The sequence below is a fragment of the Onychostruthus taczanowskii genome, unplaced genomic scaffold (genome assembly GCF_017590055.1).
Source record: "Onychostruthus taczanowskii isolate IOZ18803 unplaced genomic scaffold, ASM1759005v1 scaffold108, whole genome shotgun sequence".
NCBI classification, from domain to species: domain Eukaryota; kingdom Metazoa; phylum Chordata; class Aves; order Passeriformes; family Passeridae; genus Onychostruthus; species Onychostruthus taczanowskii.
This window is the reverse complement of record NW_024497408.1, coordinates 182,432-203,365: the sequence shown is the minus strand read 5'-3', so window position 1 is coordinate 203,365 and position 20,934 is coordinate 182,432. Positions and strand designations below refer to the sequence as shown.

At 43.9% G+C, this 20,934-nt stretch overlaps 1 protein-coding gene across 1 annotated transcript; it reads left to right on the top strand.

Moving 5' to 3' along the window:
- The first annotated feature begins 2,713 nt into the window (after positions 1-2,713).
- Positions 2,714-20,036, top strand: IL7R (interleukin 7 receptor). Its single transcript, XM_041419213.1, has 8 exons — positions 2,714-2,819; positions 7,989-8,127; positions 9,373-9,527; positions 11,111-11,265; positions 12,993-13,170; positions 13,988-14,078; positions 15,916-15,991; positions 17,241-20,036. The coding sequence occupies exons 1-8, from the start codon at positions 2,729-2,731 to the stop codon at positions 17,742-17,744; spliced, it is 1,389 nt and encodes a 462-aa protein (XP_041275147.1). The 5' UTR covers positions 2,714-2,728; the 3' UTR covers positions 17,745-20,036.
- The last annotated feature ends 898 nt before the right edge of the window (positions 20,037-20,934 follow it).

The window sequence follows — 20,934 nt, the reverse complement described above, 5'->3', positions numbered from 1 at the left end:
TTTTTTCTTTTCATTGTGGTCCCTCATTTCCCCACCCAGACAAAATGCAGCCATGACAACATGGAAATCCCCTGAGCAGCAGAGCTCTGATAATAAGATTATTCATGTTCAACAAAAATATTATGTCTGAAAAGACTTTTTCTTTTAGTTTGCTCGAACTGAAACAGGAAAAAAGAAAAAAAAAAAGATCAAAGTGATACCCACTCAATTATAAACAAGACAAATTTAAAGTGAGAAGGTGTCATTTCTGCATAGTGACCAATTTGCACAGGAGAGCCTTTCTTTAATAACATTTCTGGGTGAAAATGAGATAGAAATTACCTTGAGGGTTTTTAGAATAATATGATAAGGAAGATTATTAAGAAAAGTGTTGAAATTCTCAACTAGTCTTTTCTAAAGCAAGCAAGGGCTAGGCCTTAGGTATGAGAAATCACCAGGACTCAATCTCACTAATTCAAGTTTGGCTGCAATGTACTTTGGTTGAGCACAGAAAACTTGAGCATGAGATATGAGAATAAAGAGCTGCTAAAGTCCCCTCAGCTGAGTCAGAGAAGGAATTTATTGAAGGGATACCATGCCAATTTAGCAGTGACACAAACAGTTCTGTAAAAGAAGCCAAGCTCTTGAGTGAGGGTCAGTCAGCCCATGGCGGTGCCATCTCCAGTGGCTCCGTGGCCCCTGCCCCATGTCCAGCTCCTGCTCTGTGTGGGTGGCCAGGCAGGTCCCTCTCCTGCTGGTGAGTGGGAGGCATTGTAGAGGTCTGCTGAGCAGATACCTAGCCTGCCTCACCCTGGGCTCTCTCTTAATTCAGTGGAGAGAAACAAATGCATTTAGGGGTTTAGATTTCATCTTTTTAATATGTCTGTGTTAGGATGAGATGAATCGTGCTAGAGATTCAAAGAGAAAGAAGTGAAGCAAGTAGAGTCCTGACACAGCAATACACACAGTAAACAGTGGCCAAGGAGCCCAACCCGCCCTTCTGCACCTACACAGGCTCACTGCACCTGTAGGGAATGCTTTGGTGTGGAGCCCCCGGGAGGCTTCATAAGGCAGGGCTGGATACAGATTTTGGAGATCTTCCAGTCAGCTTTGCTGAACTATTATGGAAAGGGAGACATTTCTTCCTCTTAAAACTGGGCAAGGGAGTCCAGAAACTGTGCCTTGGCTACCCAGTTCCCCTTGCCTAGGGCAGTGAGAGACACTGTCCTGGAAAGAAGGAATTTTTTCTAGCTATGAGACCTGAGCTTTCTTCACTTTGGTGAGCATTTTCAATTATTTCCTTGCAAACAAAAAAGCTGATGTGGTTTCCATGTTAAGCTTCCTTACTATAGTGTCATCATTTTTCTGTTTGCTTGGGCATTTTTACAAACTTTATCCTCAGTTTCCTTTACATCTCCAGCCTGAAGCTTTTTTTGGTGTAGCCAGGGCTGTGCCAGAGTTTGCTCTTCTGTTTCAGGCCCTCAGCTCACCTGTAGTTAGCCACATCAGTCAGACCTGTGCATGGCCCTGCTTTACACTCTAGTGTGCGTCGGCGTATTCAGCTACAGAAGGGGTGCAAAGGAAATATCTGACACCTCTTTATCTTTCGCTTTCCACCATTGCTTTGTCCAAAGCCTGAAAAAATGTGAGATGCTCCACTTTGCTCTCAGGAGCCAGGTTTTGCAGAATTAGACTTTTAAACCACTGGCTCTTCTGTGCATTCTTCTAAGCATTGCCTTATGCAGGACTTCGTAAAATCACAGAAGGTTTGGGGTTGAAAGGGACCTTTGAAGATTCCCTTGTTCCAACCCCCCCTGCCATGTACAGGGGCACCTTCCACTAGACCATCTTTCTCAAAGTTGGCCTTGAACACTTCCAGTGATGGGGCATACACATCTTCTCTGGGCAATATGTGCCAGAGCCTTACCACCCTCGCAGAGAAGAATTTCTTCTGTATGCTCAATCTAAATCTACCCTCTTTTATTTTAAAAACTTTTCTCCTTGTCCTCTCACTAAAAGCCTTGGTAAATGATTTCTCCCCATCTTTCTTAAAAGCATCCTTTAGATACTGAAAAGCCGTGATAAAATCTTCCAGAGCCTTCTCTCCTGTGGGATGAACATCCCCAGCTCTCTCAGCCTGTCTATGCAGCAGGTGCATTCCAGCCCTCTGCTCATCTTGCTGTCTTCCTCTGGCCTTGATTCAACATATCTGTGTCCTTCTTATTTTGGGGCTGAATGGAGTGCTCCAGGAGGGGTATCACAAGAGTAAAGAATCACCTGCTGGCAGTGCTGGTTTTGGCCCTGGTAATTAAAAAATAAAAGCAATCACACCTAATGTTTCATATCTGGAAGATTTTTCTCCCTTGGACCTATGCACCTCTCTTGGGAGCAAAGTGGATGCCAGTACACTAAACCATGCTGTCAGGGAAACCAGCAGTACAAGTCCCACCAGCCGGGTCAGGATCACTGCCTGTGCTCCCTTTCCCACTGGGCTTTACCAGGTTTGCCCAAAAGAGCTGGCAGGCCTGATCCAGAAGCGGGAAGCTGTTTCACAGCAAAAGCTCAGCAGTTATCTTTACTCTGGCTTCCTGCCTGCTGCCACCAGCCTGGCTGTGCGTAGGCATGTTTACATTTCCCCCCGGCGCGGTGCACGGGCAGGCCGAGGAGCCGGGGCCGCTATAAAGGAGCGGCGCGGGGCCTGCACACACACACACACCCACACCCACTGCACACATGCAGCCTGCTCAGGATGGCACAGCCCACCACCGTGCTGAGCATTTTCGCCATGTTCCTTCACACCACTTTTGGGGAAAGTGGCTGCACCTCAGCAGACGGTGATGGTGAGTCATTTCATCTTCATCTTTCCACTCACGTATGATCTTGAAAAACCTCAGTTAAGAGATCCAGAACGCAGCTGTGTGATTAAATACATTTGTGTTTTAACTTTCAATCTCTCTTTAGTGACAGTGCCTGAGGGGGAGCTGGGGGATACCTATTTAATTTAATCCCCAAATCTGCTGTCCTTATAACATTCAAATCCACATGAAATAAGGGGGGGGCATAACCGTATGCACAGGGCATTCAGTGCCAGACCTGTTAATCCTTGTTGTAGCTGGTGCTCGGGTGGGCACTTAAGCCTGGGAACAGGGATAACTTCACCCTTCTGCAGCCCATGCTCACTCTTGAGCTGCTATTAGAGAGGTTCTGGCTTCTTTTGCTCTTGCCGTCTCCTCCAAATAAAATGTTTTGATGTAACTCAAACTTGGCCCAAGTTGTTTCACTTCAAAAGACAAACTTTTATATTTTCTTTAAGCAGTTTCATCAGCTGTATCTGGGATGTAGTCCCAGTCTTGTAGCATGGCTGATGCAGCAACTCAGCCAGGGCGTTCTCACAGCACATCACTAACAGCATTCATGCCCTACTCAGCAAATAATTATAAATTACCAACACTTTAAATTCAGTCTTATTGCAGCCTTATTTACGATATCATTTAGGGAATTGAAAATTATTTAGTAGCATCAAGATGAAAAACATAAATAAGCAGAATATAAAAAATAAGCAGAAATAAAACCACTGTTTCAGGCTGCTATTTGTTTTTTCAACAGGGAGATGAAAAATTTTATTTAGATATTCAGTCCAGATCTGCTAAACTCTTATTTGTCTGATACTAAACAAACAGTAATGACAAGAGTTTGTGCACTATGCTTGTAGGACACGGGCTATCACGCAGCTATTGGTAGGTTAGAGCTCCATTGGTTGGGAACAGAAGAGTTTTCAGTTTTTAGGAGGAGAATGGTTGTGTTTTTATGCTATCTCTTAGTTAGAGAATCTCATTTTTCCCTGGGCATTATGTATTTTAATACATGTATCCGGGCAGTTGTACATACATATGCATGTGCATAGACAGGACATGCATGATAAGTTTTTTCATTAAAAGAAAAAAGAGACTGGCTCAGAACTGCATCTAACCACCCTGGGGTTTTTATTTGCCATTTATTCGTGTAACTGGCAGCTGTTTACAGCCAGCTTTGGAAAGCAGCTATGGTGATGAATGTTCAATGCTAGAGATTTATTGTTGGTTTCACTGAAATCTTCAGGGCTTCCCAAAATCAGATATGATCAGACCTTTGCTTGTTTTGACACTAACATGAGTAAATAATTATTTCCTTATACTTGAAGACATATTCGGAATATCCACACTGAGCAATTAGCAGCTTTTATGACTTCTTTATGAATCTCCTGTGTTTGGCCAACAAACTAGGTAATCCCAGGTAAAATCACCCATGATGGATATTTGACTTTCACTCTTTGCCTCTCTGACTTGCCCTGCCTCCTTACAAAGTGCCAGTAGCCAACTTAGACATGAAGTTGTCCTTATTGGCACTCCTATGGGCAAAGGAGGGGAGAGCTAACTGCAGCACTTGCCTCCATCTCCTCCTCTCTTCTGAGCATCAGACTGCCTCCCAGCTGCTGTCCTACAGCCTGGAAGAAGAGGTGGAGATCCCCAAAAGGCCTCAGGGAGCTACAGGCAGAGTGAAGGAGGGGCAGGCAGGGAGGGTGCAGGTGACACAGGAGGCTCACGGGCAGGGCACCCTCAGTGGTCCTCCTACCCACACTTTTAGGGTTTGTCCAACCCATCTAAATGGTTGTAATTGTTGTAAAACAGGTTCTGCCTGAATCACATCAGTGCTAGAGGTCTCACATTGCTCTGTCCATGGAGACAGCCAGTGCTTAGCTGTGCCCCTGGTGTCACACGTTGCTGTCAGTCCTGGCGGCATCTAGAGCACAAAGCTGAAGCATGTCCTTAGCCTCTGCTAACACCCTTCACTTCCTAAAGGCTCCTGAAGTTCCTGTTGTGGTTTGGACCATCCTGCTGGGTGCTGTCCAAACCCAAGAGAGAACCATTTCTGTGAAGGACTGACCTGCCATGACTGTAGCTACGAGAGCAGTTTTTATCCCAGTTTAGAATCACTCCTTCCCAAGCCCTGCCTTGATTTCAGCAGAGCCAGGTTCATGGCTCTGCCTGGTATGTGTTGTGGTTCGTTTTGAGGTGGGGCACCCCGGGGATGTCCCCGGAGGCCCCCCTAGGCTGTGAGTTGGCTGGCAGCAGCAGGCAGGCAAGGAGACTCCACACGGCTTCTGAGGGTGCTGATCAGATGAAGGTTTATTTGGGGTCCCAACCCCGGGAACAGCATGGTTACTGAGGGAAAAGGGGGGAAGGGGGAAGGAGGGGGAGCCTAGGGGAGGGAAGGGGAAAGAGGGGGGAAGAGGCTGAGAGAGCGCAAGGGCTAAGAGACAGACTGATCCCATAGCACAGCTTAAGAGGGGAATTGAAGTGGGCGCAGAATCACATTGAGCCAATGTGATTACAGGTACAGGATGGTTCAGGGCAGGACCGCAGGCTTAGAATATACCGTACATTTCGGAGGGGTGAGACAGGGCATACCATTTACATAAAATGGAATACAACAGGTATGCAATTCTCAAGGCAAACATTACAACAGTCTTGTAAATTTTTAATTCAGTGAAGAGTCCTTAGCAGTATGAGTCATGTCAGACTCACCAAAACCATTCACGTAACAAACACATTTGCGCGTGGTGGTTCTGAGGTTTAGGGCAGAAGTGAGGCTGAGAACTACGTGCATACTTATGTCAGACAAAAAAATTAGTTAGCCCATGGAAAAACCATAGCAGAAATAGCATTTCAAGTTGCTTACTTAACACTGTTCCTGAGGTTTAATTATCATATATTCTATGGCTATTATGTTATTTCCCTGAATAAGGAACCGTATAATCACAATGTGAATGTTCAGTGTCTAAGTGGTAAAGTCAGCTTTCCTTCCAGTGTGGCACCAAAGATTCACTGCATTGGTTAAACCTTGAATGCCTGTTTGAACTGCAAGACTAAACTTTTTCTTCTTTTCATTTTGCAACCCAGCTGATAGAGAATTAATTCAAATTTCTGTAACTTTTCAGCAAATCAGTAGTGAATAGTTGAATTTTTTTAAGAAATAATTTATTGATAGGATGATTAACGTGTTTTTAGGTTGATGCATAATCTGGTGTATATAATTTTCATATACAGAGATCACCAAGCAGTCATATAGAAAGGCAGATTAGTCATCCTAACCTTTAAGTTTTAATATTGCCTTGAGTATAAAGCAAGTCTCCTGGCAGTTGCAAGTAAAATCTTAAGAGAGGCTTAGAATGTGACATATCTGTGCATGTCAGCTTTGGGTGTATATATCTGCATAAAATATGGTGCGTTGTTTTCCATTTTAAACAGATTAATTTCACCTTACTTGGTATCCCCCAGACTTTGAATATACATATTTTTATGTACACAATTTTATCTACAAATATGCAGCTGTATGTAGTACATATTCCTGCACAAGCATGTCTGCCCTTACGGCACAGGGCTGCACTGGACAGGAATCACCTCTATGAAACTGCTGCAGAACTTGTTCCAGAGTTGGGCTGATCTCTGTGTCTCTGTCTTGAAAGTGATTGTTAAATATAGCAGCTGTATTTTTGCATCTCTCTGTGTCTGTGTCTGCCTGTCCGTGTTTTTGTCTCTGTCTCTGTCTTTGTGCTGCACAGGTTCTCCCCTCAAAGCAGCAACACTGCTAGAGGACACTGCATTTGCTGTCCTTCAGGGAGATCTGGGCTCCCTGAGCTGTACTGAGAAGACCAGTAATAATGTCTTAGCACAGTTGCTCATGGTGACAAATGGCCACTAAATACTAGCTCATGGGGGAGAGATCTCCCTGTGGGTTCTGGATTAGTGCAGTGTCAGATGCTCCCATCCCATCACAGATGCTGGTGGCAGCAGTCCCCTTCCTGGCCTCTGCCTGCACTGCTTTCGTGTGTTTCTTTGCATTTCTGACTGACTTCTGAACTTATCTTACTCAAAGTCAGACTGCAGATGCAAGAGTTGACCATAAGTTTCTCCGGGAGGGATTTTCTATTGAAAATTTTTCAACAGGCATTTCCCCACTCTGTTTGTGAGTCTGAGTCACTGACACCCCACAGCAGATAGCAATAGGACACGGAGGAACAGTTTTAAACTGTCAGAAGAGAGATTTAGATTAGATGATAGGAAGAAACTCTATACGTAGAGGTCAGCAAAGCCCTGGAACAAGCTGCCCCAAAAAATTGTGGATGCTCCATACTTGGAAGGGTTCAAAGCCAGTTTGGATGGGCTCCTAAGCAAACTGATCTAATGGGTGTCATTCCTGCACTTGGTGGATGAAACCAAATGATCTTTAAGATCCCTCCCAACCCAAACATTTCTTTGATTCTGTGATTCTTTTTCTCACTGTATCAGGTGCCCCACATGGCAAGGACCTGTCTGAGCAGCAGAGGATGGAGCATAATCCCTTGACTCAGGAAAGAGGTTTATGTGTTGTAACAGCTACCCTTAACCACTGGTGAAAGGAGTCAGAGGCATTCCTGCCATAACAATAACCCTTTCCCTATCCACTTGGCTATAGGGGGTGAGGTTTTATAAAATGAGGCTAAACTGGCATTTTCTGCCAGAGAGAACTTCTCTCAGAAGCGTCATTTTGTGCATCACTGGCGTCATACATGCCAAGTGTAGGATTTTAGAATTATGCTTTTACTCAAATCATGATTGTGTTATTAGTCATTGAAGCAAATTTGCAGGAAGCCATGCCTTTTGGCAGAAAGTCTAAGATTTCCCTCCTGAGCCCAAATTCATGACATTTCAGAAAGCTTTCCAGTACAATCAAAATGTGGCTTAGCTGCTTTATGGCACCAAAATATTCTTGCATGTGGGTGGACTTGCTGGCATGAAGGGATAGCAACCTTGAGAGGTGCAAATGGCTTTTAACTTCGTTTTGGACAAGGTTTCTTTGCTTCTTACAAAACAGGTGGGTTGAGTCTCTTTCAGGCAACCACATGAAGAAACAACCTCCTATACAATGGAGCTGCAAATCAAATACACTCACAGGTTTACTTCAGTAACATCTTGTGAATATCTCCTTAGGGACTCTTGGGGATGATGAACCAGACAATTTTGACATTGATTGCTTCAGCCAGCTGGAAATTAAGGACTCCTTTAGCAGCCTGACCTGCAATTTCACCGAGCTGTCCCCTTACAACACTAACTACACCCTGTCTCTGTGGTAAGTGCTGTCAGTCTGTCCCTTGGTAAACAACATCCAGAGAAACAGGGGCAGCAAAACTAGACAAAATCCTATTTTGCCAAGTTTGAGTGCTGTATTCAGCAAAGAAGAGGAGTTTACTGAAGCAGAACATAACTCCCTAATGAGAAAAAGAAAGAGCTGGAAGCATCTCTAAAGGGGATTATAGTGTCTCCAATAGTTCTGATCTTGCCTTTGCTGCTCCGAAATGCCTGTAATATGGATGTAGCGCAGCATGAACTGAGAGTTTTTTACTTTAATTTAAATGGTATTTTAAAAAATGTTTTTGAAGACACAAATACTTTCCACAGAAAATTCTTCAGCAGAAGGTTAATTTTTCACATCTGAGAAAATGCCTTCATCTAGGTTAAGACAAAAACTCAGCTATTCTCTTTGCACACACAGACATACAAGAAACACACTAGAACAAGCACACAAACCTCCAACAGTTATCAAACACATCAGACATCTCCACTTCCTATCGAGGCCTTGAAACTCTTTCCACCCTTTTCTTCACTGTTGTGCCAAGCTGAAGATCATATTTTGTTTCTTGGGCATACAGATTCTTTTCCCATTTTCTGGTTTTCCTGAAACTGAAAGTTGTGTGGCAGCCAAAAAAGAAGTGGATACTTTTTGTAAATCTTTATATACTAGTCATTAATTATTTCCTTTTTTCCCCTCATAGTTTATTAGAAAGTTTCTATTTTCATGGAACTATGGGTTTTGATTGAAGTTTTATGGCAGTTCTCAAACATGGGAGCCACAGAAATGGAAAAAAGTTCTAAAACTGCCATGTGATTCCCTCAAGGACAGGCTGACTGTTGACCCTCTACTTGCTACCACCTAAGTCAAAAAGAAATTTCTCCATATCTTCAGAGAGCATCAAAACACATTGCCCTATATTTAAAAATAGCAGTGGTAAGGTAATTTTTGAAGATGCAAAAGTTTTAACACATGCACCTCCAATTAAATAATTGCACTTTTTTCTCAAGAGCTCCATGACACTCGATGTCATTCACCTCATTTTACTGTTGTGCTCAAGGACCACAAGGAAAAACATTACCAATCTCTCAAACTCCTTATTTGCATTGCATTATTCTTATTTCATATGGAGTCTCACTTCAGTGAGATAAGTGAAAGGAGCAAGCAGGACTCATCCCTTACAGTAAGTAGTTAAGTCATATTAACACTGAGAAGAAATTATTGTCGTGTCACTTTGGCCAACAGTACCAAGGAAGACAACAATTATGCCTGCTCCAACATGAAGAAACAGGAAGATGTATTCTTCTTACAGTTCATTGATATACTCTCGAACAGAGATGTTTGCATGTACTCTGAGACGAAGAGAAGGGTCTGCAGGAGTCTGGTTGTAACTGACATTGGTGAGACACTTAACATTTTGGACATTTTTACAATTATAGGGGTTACTGGGGAAAAAACAACCCAGCACAAAACCTAAGGGTCAATCTGGATGACATAAAGGCAGCATAAAAGAACATCTTAGTAGAACATGTAGCCTGGATTGGGGTGTTATCAGTGTGGTGTTTCCCTGCTTCAAACCAGACATTATTAACCTCCATTCAAAATGTGTAGCTGAATTCAGCCTGATTGTGACACTGCTCAGACCTGAACATAGACTGAATCCTAATCCAGGGCTGAAGCAGCTGTTCCTGAGTGTGGGTGAACGGCCAAGCAGGGACATTTTGCTCATCTCTGACTAGGGATTGTGCAGTTTAGGGACTGGCCACCCCATGGATAGCATGAGCCCAGTAGCACAGGGAACACAAGGTTGCAAGATCTCACTTCACATCGTGGCATATCCTCTAGCCTGTACAAGCTGCATCCTGCACTGGTAACTGTGGATGGGCTAAGACACACCAGGGACCTGCCTGAGCCAAGAAATAGGAGGAGGGGATATGCAGAATTTACTGTTCTTGGTAACCAGTGTCATTCAAGGGTGGCAGAGAGGCCTGTGTAGGACAGATTCTTCTCTGTTCTTCTCCGTTCTTCTCTGGTGCTTTGTCTTTGGTAGGTAGTAGGCACTGCAACATCTCTCTCTTGTGAAACGTTTCTGCCACAGTCCAGTAGTTTTGTAACAATCTTACATTACCTCTTAGTTTATGGGCCAGCCGGGACTATCTCTGGCAGTCCCTACTCTAAAAACTGTGGAAGATCGAAGTATCTGGAAGTTGTAGAAGGAGTGAGAACAATTTATGGCTATATGTGTTTTCCTGAGAGGAGAGAGGTGTGGGCTCTGTGCTGCTGTGGGAGCTGATGTACTTATCAAGGTGAATTAAGGAAGCCTCAGTGACACAGCCACAAGTCCCTGCAGGTCTCAAGCCCACCCAGCTTAGGCTCAGCTTGGAGAGAGCCCTGAGGGCCACATTTCCTACTTGATGTACTTGCATGGCTGGTCTTTGTCAGAGTCTCCTGCAGACCAGGTCAGATGTGGGTTCACAGCAAGGGTCTGGAGCCGCAGCCCCCCTCTGGTCTGCCTAACACCGTCAGACTTTGTAGCTCCCTCTGCCCACTGCCCTGACAGACAACCACAGTGGTACCTGAGCACAGGTTTTTCCCAGCACCTTCTCCCAGCTGGGTTTTGCCAGAGGGCCTCCATCTCAGAGCACAGGCTAGAGGGACTGAATTTCAGGCCTTCGAGCTGCCACAGGGTGGGCATGCTCAGGAATTGCTTCCCAAGACTAAATGTCATATCCCTCACAAGCTGCTCCCCTACTGGTCAGTCTACTTCTCTAGCAGGTCAAAACCAAGCCCCTCTCAGGATTAGGGCATAATGATGGGCTGGGGCTCAACATGAGGATTGCCTAACTCAGGACAGCTGAGATAGGTCAGGACCTCAAGATAAGTCACCCTGCAGGGCTGTAACCTGAAGTGGACTTGATTTTACATTTCTAATCGTGTTTATTTGTTCTGCTTCTGTATTATCCTGGTTTGTTGTCATTTGCAGTTAAGCCTGAAGTACCATTCGCTATAAATATCACATATGAAAGGGAGGCAAATGAATATCTTATTCGTTACTGTACACCACACTCAAGGAAGAAATACTTAAAGGACAAATTAGTGCACCAAGTAGCCTATCGGCAGAAAGAAGGTACTTGGAAGGTAAGTGGTGATGTATTGGTGTGCTTACACTAATCTCCAAAATTAAGCATTATCAAAACTACCTGTACCATGTCAAAATGATCAAATCTTCATTTCTGCAGATCTCCACCTGAAAATTTGGAAAGGTGCAATATTTGGCATTTTGGAAATGTCATCAGTCAAAAGAGGTTTCATTCCTTTGGGCTTTGCAATGCGTTGAACCATTCTAAGTTTGCTCTTTGCTGTGGTGGCTTTGCTGTGTTTTCTGTGCTCAGAAACTTGTAAACTCAGTAAAACTTGTGACCTCTTTACTTATTTTGCAAGTTTCTTCATGTCTCCTTTTCCATTGTATCCTTCCAGGCTTCCAAGGCAGCCCTGCAGCTCTCCCACTCTCAGGCTGTCTGAGGCTGCAGCTGCCTGTGAACTGGGTGTGACTGGGGCTGCCCAGCTGCAGGGATCTCTGTGTTCCCTGTCACCAGGGCAGCCATGCAAAAGCTACTCACAGTGTTTGAGAGCATGGACTACACCTCGGTTTTACAGAGGGAACACAGTGCTGTCCACCAAAATCAGATTTGTTACCTGGAGTGCAACAAGGCAGTAATTACACAGTGGAGAGAGACATTGACTGCTCCAGTGGCACAAGCCCGCGTGCCTAGTGGTATTCCACAAATCAAGCACACCAACTACCAAAACGTTTTACTATTTATACATTTTAGCAAACAAACTAATTAGTGTTCCTTGGCCAAAACTGACACAGTTCTCTTATTAATTAGTGGTCCGTCTTCTGTTGGTTAATGACTCTCTCCCATCTCATGCTAATTAGCTCGCAGGCTCAGTCTTTGTCTTCTGTTGAGTTGGTAGCTCTCTTGTCTAGGTGGGCCATGAGTCAGCAGTTGTGATCTGCTCCTGCCAGTATTACCTTCTAGCCAGTTTAGAGCTGATTCAGCACAGCCACTGAGTTGTCTTTATTAGTTTCTTTGCTATCTTGGGGATTCTGCCAAATGTCCTCCATTATGGCCCAAAAATTCTGCACTCTTTGTGTCCATTACCATCACTACCTCCTTCTTCCCAAGCTTTTTTAACCTCCTCCCAGGTCTCACACCATCGAAGCATGTCAAGACCCAAATCTTAACAAGGAAATTCTACCCACTAGTAATTTGTTTTTCTAACATATGGACATCATTTAGAGCTTGCTTATTAACTGCTCTCTGTTTCACAGATTAAATCTCCCTCCTTGTTGATTAGGCTTGAAAATATATAAAGATCAAACATCAAAGAACTTAAGGGAAAAAGAAAATGGATTCAGGCAGCAAAATACATTGAAATGGAGAGCACCAGAGCTGCACTGCAGAATTTCAGCTTCTTCCCTCTAACTGTCCTCTCAGACATTGCCATTTTATGCTGTAAAAATGTATTTTTTCCCCATCTCTCCTCTGAGCCTTTTCGTGGAAGCATATATTTCCTACAGCAGTGTCAGCTGCTGTACAGCACAGTTAATACTCGCAGCTGTTTTCCTAAAAAGCTTTTACCCAGCATTTGTCTCTCTCCTCAATACTATCTGGACTACGCTCCTGTTTAACCAGGATGATGCCCTGATAAGCACCTGTGTAATAGCTAGGGCAGATGGAGTAAACAGCACAGTATTTCAGGGATGCACCTGATCTCACATATTTTGCTGAACTCGAGGATAATTCTCCACTGTCTGCTAGAAAAATAATTGTATTTTGTATGTGTGTGTGTGTGTTTAGACAATAGAGTCACCATACCTTCAGATAAAATTGCTGGGGAAAAACCTTGAAAATGAAGCATCGTATGAGGTGAAAGTACGTTCTCAGCCCAATGGAGATTATTTTAAGGGCACATGGAGTGAATGGAGCACGTCCCAGAGCTTCAGGACAGCAAGAGAGCAGCACTCCACAGAAAGCTGTAAGGGCTGAAAACACTTTGGTCCTCCTGGAGGAAAGCAGAGCTGGGGGTCTGGGCTCCCTGGCCAGCCTCAGCAGCAGCATGGATGAGAGAATGGGGAGGGAGGAGCCCACAGCCACAGGAGGGTCAGCCCTCACAGACACAGGCACCCCAAGGAGGTGACTCACAGAGCAGCTGGATCACTCTGGTCTGGGGCTGGCTCTCCATGAAGACTTAAATGTCATTCAAGGGCAAGGTCAGAGGAAGTGCTGCCATGACAGCATGAGGGTGTGGTTGCAGAGGGAGATGAAGGCTGACACACTGCTTGCTGCTGGCTGGCTTGCCAGGGGAAGGAAGAACTTGCACCAGGCATTTTGGGTAAGGCACAAAGAGCTGTGAAACATGACCCATTTCAGAACCCTGGGCTTGGGTGTGAACATGGGACTTGAATCATAAATGCAACACAGGATAAAATCTCCTCACTGCACATGAATAATCTTTGTGGTCCTTGGGTCCCTTCAGTCCCCAGGGGCACCTCGGCATTACAGGTGCTGCTGTGAGGACACAGTGGATGCTGATTTCAATGCACAGGAGGTGACAGCACACTTCAAGCTCCTTTAATCCAGTCTGTGAACCCAGCTCAGCCAAGTGCTGATGCTGTGGCAGCCTATCATTCACCTCCTTCATGGAGGCAGGAGAAATGAGCCCAGCCCAGTGATAGGCAAGTGCAATGCTTGGTGTTAATTCCTAATTTATCATCTGAAAAGACATCACTGCTATGGTGGCTTAACAGTGAGATATTTACATGCATTGGCTGATGTTCTTTGTTTTCCTTTAGATAGCAGTGTGGTCATGGTTATATTCTCCATCCTGGGATTCATGCTGTCTGTTGTTACGATTGCACTGATCGTAGCTTTTTGGGAAAACAGGTAATCTCTTTGTATCAGAAAAGGTTTTGGAACCCAGTCCTTTTCTGACAGTCTTATTTTCCCTGTTATACTTGTGAACTATTCTCTCCATCTCTGGAACTCGGTATCAAGCTGATGGCAAGCAAAGAGTAGAAATGAGCAATACCAGAGACAGTGTTGACAGGCAGAAGATGACCTGCCACTTGGACCAGATTTCAGTCCTGAGCTCAAAACACTGGGATCTTTGGTGAGCCAAAGTCACCACAAAACACTTACAGACCTAGTGTCCCACTGGAGGCAAATTTGACTCACAAACTTCAAGCAAAATCCAGAAAAGAAAGGAACCTGTGGGTTTTAGTAAAACTCCTAAGAAGTGTGGAAACAGCATGCCAGACTGATGAACTCTTTCCCTTTCACAGGCTGAGTCAGCAGGGTGTTTGCTCTGCAGGGCTTTCAGAAGCAGCAGGGCAGAGCCCTCTGCAATAGGGACTTGATGGTATCAGACACCAGCCTGGCCAAATCCTCTTCCAGCCAGCCATGAGGCAAGATCAGCCCAAACTGGGACTAAGGATACATTAATTACCCAAGCAATCCTTGGTCTGCAGCAGGGCTTTTCATATATCTGCTACATAGCAGTAGATGGATGACTGTAGATATGTTTTTAATGACATGGCTCACTAGATCTGACAAGCTTAAGAAAATGAACAGATATGTAGATAATGTTATGAAACTGGAATCTGGAGGGATAAAATCCAAGTTTATCTGCAGAAGATGAACTCCTGGCAAGACAGAAAGCCCAGGACTCTTCAACAACATTCAGAGCAGTCTGTCCATGACACCCACCTCAAGAGAGGTAACTCTGTGTGAGCTGCTTCTTGGGACAATGCTTGGGCTGTGCTGTGTCCAGAGTAATACATGGGGATTACCTGCACAATGCTAGCTGGTCTCAGCCATACCATGCCACAAATAATTTTTATAATTAACATTTTAGACACTGGAGTTACCTGCCCTAGTGCTACTTTATTCACAAGTATAGAGGGAGCTTGAGATTTCTTGTTCTTGCATTTTACTGTTGCTGGGAACTGGCAGTTATCTAACTTTGCTACAAGTCTTGCTTATATAAATCTGCAGCAAAAACAGGTGAGACTTTTTGACTTTTTTATTTCCATTTTAGAAAGAAGAGGGTTTTATACATGTGCATATATACAGCCACACAGACACATAAATAAAATTAAAAATATATTCATATACATGTATAATTATAACATTGCAATTATTGAATATCAGTTGGACAACATTCTCTACACACATCATAGCTGACAGTATCAGCAGCACAACTTGAGAACTTTGCTGATCAAGGCAGTGAAAATGAGACCTGTGGAACAAGGCTATGGACAGATGTCTGAAGCTCAAATTGCGGGCCAAGGAATGGGACAATATGCCATTCTTTGAATTAATTGAACATACAGAAGCAAATATCAGCAAATTTCCACTTTAACCACAGCATCTTCTTGCCCTTAGAGAAAACAGTTTCACCACAGAGAGCCCTGTTCACACAACTAGATGACAACAAGCAACAGACTCTTTGCCAGCATAATTTGTTGCATTTCCAGTACTTAGTGAAGTGTTTTCTTTTAACTGTGACAATTTGTGCACTCCAAAGAACAATGCCTTTTTGGTGATCTTTACAATTCCTCTTCTCTTGTCTGATTTATTCTGAGGCTTCTCTGTCTTTATTCTGGATAATGCCAGCCAGCCCTAAGGCTTTGTGAGAGCTAGTACAAATGATGCAATATGAACCTCTGATACCTCACCATATCCCCCTTATGCTGCTTTTTGTCGACTGTTGCTGTTTCAGGATCAAGCCTGCTGTATGGCCAAACCTTCCTGACCATAAAAAAACGCTGGAGCAACTATGCAAGAAGCCAAAAAACGTATGTTCTTCCACTGTTCTTTCCACCTGAGTATAGACTCTTGGGGACAAAATTAACATGAGAGACAGCATGTGCATTTGCTGCATGAACTAGGACACCTTTCAGAAATTACTTCTACATTTCACTGAAGAGAGCCCACATTTGCTCATGCAGATGTCAGCCAAGGGTATGGAAATAACACAGAATAGACCTAGTGCCTGAGGTTTGACTTGTGCAAAGTGCCTACAGAGGTCTTGGGAAGTTGATATATGAAGAAAGGCTGAAGGAATTGAGTTTCTTTATAGAAGGAAAGGAAGCTTGGGGTGGGGAATACTCTTTACAACCTTCCAATACGTAAGGTATATGTAGAGAGATGGGAAAGATGCTCTCACTACAGGGCTGTGTGGAGACAGGAAACACAGATACAAGGAAAGAATCTTCCTTGTGAAGAGAATTAAACACTGTGTAGCCTGCCCAAAGATAAGGTTGGACAGGTTCCCCTTTGGGAATATGTTTAACGCTTGGCTTGATAGGGCTCTGAACAGCCTAATCCAGGTCATGCTTCTGGCAGAAAGTTGGACTCCACAGCTCCTTTCCAACCAAAATGCTTTGGTGATTCTACAAAACTGTGATCATGGGGCTGGATGGGGGCCTCTTGCAAACATCCCTGGTGGTGTCCATGCACCCTGACATGGTCAGCAGCATTGTTCATACGTCATGCAGTATATGAACTCCTCTGCCAGTTAAAAGCCAGATGGACAAGTCATTAGTGCTGTTCACTCCAGGTACATTATTAGCATGTTCTTAATTTCATAGGAGGCCTAACACAGTTCCCCCAGCCCTTGTGCTTCCCAGCTGAGGGATTCCTAACGTTTTTCAGGAAGTCGTGGCAAATTTTTACTTCCCATGCTGCTAAATTAGGAAGTCAAAACTGAAAGAAACCACCTGGGTGAGCACACTCCTTCCTGTGAAATGGCAGGCAGGCAATAAATGTGTGTCTCACAAAAGTGTCTGAAACACTCTATAGAGCATAAAACACTCTCCAGGGGTACTGCCCAGAGGAGGACACTGGATAAATGAAGATAATAGGGAAAGGGATTTTCAGCCATGTGATAGTTTATTCTGTGCTAACCTACTGTTCAGACTGCTCAGAGTTACATCTGGAGTTAAAGAAATAATAAATACCCTTCTAAAATAAATTGTCAAAGTATTTTTTATCTTCAGCTACCACCCATTGTTGACTAACTGTGCTGTTCCCTTTGCCACACAGAATTTTGATATAAGCTTTAACCCAGAGAGTTTTGGTTATGTTCATATCCATAAAGTGGATGGCCTTTGGGCAAAAGCTGAACTGGAAAATTTTCTGCAGCCACCAACTGCTCCAGAGACAAGCCTCCCAGAAAAATTCAGGAGTGGATCAGACCTGAAGACGATCCCTGTGATGGCAGACAAAAACAACCTAAACCCGCCGGTGTCTTACGAAGGAGTCTGGCCAGCTGAAGCCCTGCACAGGCTCCTGGGCCCCAGCCAGTTTGCAGCCACCGAGGGCAGCTGCAGCTCCAGCACGTATGAGGTTTGCCACAGCAACAGGGTGCCCCTACTCAACTATGGTTTCAACCTTTCCTCCTCCTGTCCCCTGGATCCTTCAGGCCAGCCCCATCCAGAGCCCCTAAACGATGACACCGGATCCCAGATGCTGCCTAACAGTGACATGAGATCACCAAACAATGAGGAAGCCTATGTCACAATGTCCAACTTCTACAAAATTCAGTAAATCTCACAAGAATTACAGCATGCAATTTTTTTCTCTAGCACACACAGGATACTGAAGCTTTCTGGTTTTGTTTTCCTGTATCCTGTGAGCTCCCACTTCCCTCTGCTCACGGTGCAATGCTCTACCTGCAGGGCAGGGTTCTCTCCTACACTGCAGTGAGAAGTAGCCTATCTCAGCATTCAGTGTGCTGCTAGCAGTCTTCACTGCAGCAGAAATTAAATTTAATTTAACCTGATTCTGATCTTCAAATCTGATTAATCCAGAGCAGTGACAATGCAGTCCCAGCTGAGGATCACAGCATGTCTCATAGAAATTAATGAACTCTTTTGTTACCCTTTTGGTTACAAAGTTAAGCTCTTATTAATGCCTTAGCAAGAAATATGACAATAAATTCCTTTTAAATAGAACCCAATCTCTTTTAAACACTGGTGGGTCAAGACTAACTCCCCCCCAGTCAGTCAAAAGACAGTAAAAAGACAAAAAGACAGGAAATTAGAGTTGCTATCAAGTATTAGATGCCTGATGATTCAGGAGCTTGAACACCACAATGAGAGTTAGCTGAGTGCCCAGCAAAAATGTTACCTGGGCCCATCTGAGGGAGATGTTTCCTGAGATGGATGTAGTTTTTGGTTTGGTTGTTTTTGGTTTTGATGGTTTTTGGTAGTTTGTTGTTTTTGGGGGTTTTTTTTTGAGACTCAAATTAAAACAAAGCAAACCCTAAATGCCACTACTTTGCCAATAGGCAAAGAACTGGCCTTAAGCCAATTACAGGATGCACAGGTACTTCTGCTAATACTTTTGAGATCTTCAACATTTCATGTGAAGCAACGTCCTTTCTCTTCTTAGAAGCTGAATTAGGTCTGTAGATTGCATGATGCTGTCCTTTTCTGCAGCTCTTATGCAATTATTAGTGTAGCATAAGTGTTTTCTATTCCAGAGACTGGGCTGACCATGTTTGTTTACTAGCATCATCTCCAATGGCTGTGACTGCACACAAGTACTACGAATTTGGACAGGCAATGTTCTCATGCAACATCTGACATAGGAAGATGGATGGAATGTCGTGGATCCTTTCCAGTGATCACAAGACCTAATTTGTTTTTTTAAAATATCTTATAGTTTTTCAGGAGGTGTTTTTTGTTTGTGGGCATTCTTTTTTTCTTTTTTTTTTTTCTTTTTTTTAAGTTTTTTTTTTTTTTTTCATTGTGAATTTGTTTTTTATGGTATTACATTTATTATTGTTTTTACATTATGGCTGAGCCACTTCACAGTCCTCCTTGGATGCTGCACATTTTGGAGCACACACTTGGAGATAAAGCTGCTACAGCCACATGGTTGCATGACAGCAAAGTGGTGTGGCCATGGGACATCCAAGCTGCTTTCTTGCACTCTGGACTTGGGGTTCACCTCACTGTGCAGTCTCAGTTCTTCTAGCTTTTTGAAATTCTCCTTTACCTAGATATAGTCACACTCCCAGAGTCTAAGGATGAAAACAGTCTTCTCTTAACCTCAGAGGATTAGATGCTCATTTGTTCTGACTCATAATGGTCACGGAGATGTCGCAAAACCTCAGCTGCTTCCATCTGCCTCTTCCAAGACAGCTTTGTGCCAGGAGAGCAGCAGGATGAGTCCGATCACTGACAATCTCTTGTGGCTTTGTTTCAAGAATATATGGCAGAAAGTGAGGCTTGCATTACACTCAGTTGCTTGAATTAGAATTTAATGCTGCAGGAGACAGTACAAACCAAACAGCAATTCTGGACCACATCAAGCTAAAACCAGCCTTCCCAAGACAGCACTCCACCTCCTCCACCTCCACCCAGCGCAAGGGAAACTTTCAAATGGGGAGAGCTTAACAGCTACTGTGTGCAAAGGGGCCTTGGATTTGGCTCAAGGTATTCCAGTGACATTTTACAGAATGGTTTTCATTGCTGTTTACCGCCAAATGAAGCATTAATTGATGCAGAAGAAAAAGACCAAAGCCCTGGGCATTCATTTGCTTTATAGTGCTTGTATTTCCTTTCAAACAGAGCTGCTGGTAATGCTTATACTGTGAGAACTTACACAGTGTGACTGTAGATACAAACAGACTATACTAGAATGATACCTTCTTCCAGTGACAGTGACAAACAAAAAGGGGATAGAGGAAGAAGCAAAAGCACATCAGGAAAATCTTCTGCAGTATGTGCTATGCTTCCTTCAATTTTTGTAATTCTATAGTTCTGTAACACATTTGTTGGATGTATGCAGATATAATCATTTTCAGCTTTGTTTCAGGAAAAAAAAATAAAGCCAAATATGCACCAAAGCCAGAAACACCACAAGCATTTCCTGTCTAAGGCCAAGTTATATATAGTCCATATTTGAGGATACAGCCATGGCTATGTCTGGACAATCTGTCAAGTTGTCTCCTTATTCTACATGACAGTTTATGCAGAGCTGTCCACAAATTCCCATTTGCCTCAGTAATCACCCAGGAGTTTTGCTCAGCTTTCACATACTCCATGCACTTCCTTTTGCTCAGCACAACTTTCCTTCTCCCCATTCTGCCTCCAGTGCTCTTACTCAGCTGCACACCCAGACCCAGCTTGCTGGCACTGGTTTCTCTGTAGCTGCTTTATGACACAGTGCCTGGAGCTGCCTGCTCCTCCCTGCTACGTGCCCACTGGGCTCCAGCCCCTCTCCTGCAGTCGTGGTGCCACGCAGACACCCTCCCATCTTTGCTTCTCCCTGCACACAGAGTCTGCAGCCCATGTGAACACCTCCTAACACTAGGAGCACTCCTCTCCTGCACTATGCAAATGTCTCTTAGCTGTACAGAAACAAACTTAGACTATTGTCAAATATAACAATGAGTCATGGTCTAAATCTAATGATGCTGAAAAATGCTAATTACATCTCAAGGCAATAGTCAGCCCCCGCTTAAAGCGTTAGTTTGTTTACCACATATCCTCCCCTTGTGCACATTCATTAGACAGGCTGAAAAAACGCACACAAATGCTGTGTGTCAGTGGGGCAGCAGATGACCAGCTAGCTAAGTGTAGGGAGGCAGGAGGACTGCTTCTGCCAGGGTGGAGGGATGGCTAAATGCCTGTGATGTGCAGTGAATTCTGGGCTACAAAATAAATGTTGAAAGGGTGGCCTGACAAGCACTGCTGCAGGGACATGTGGCTGACTCCAGGGCAATTTT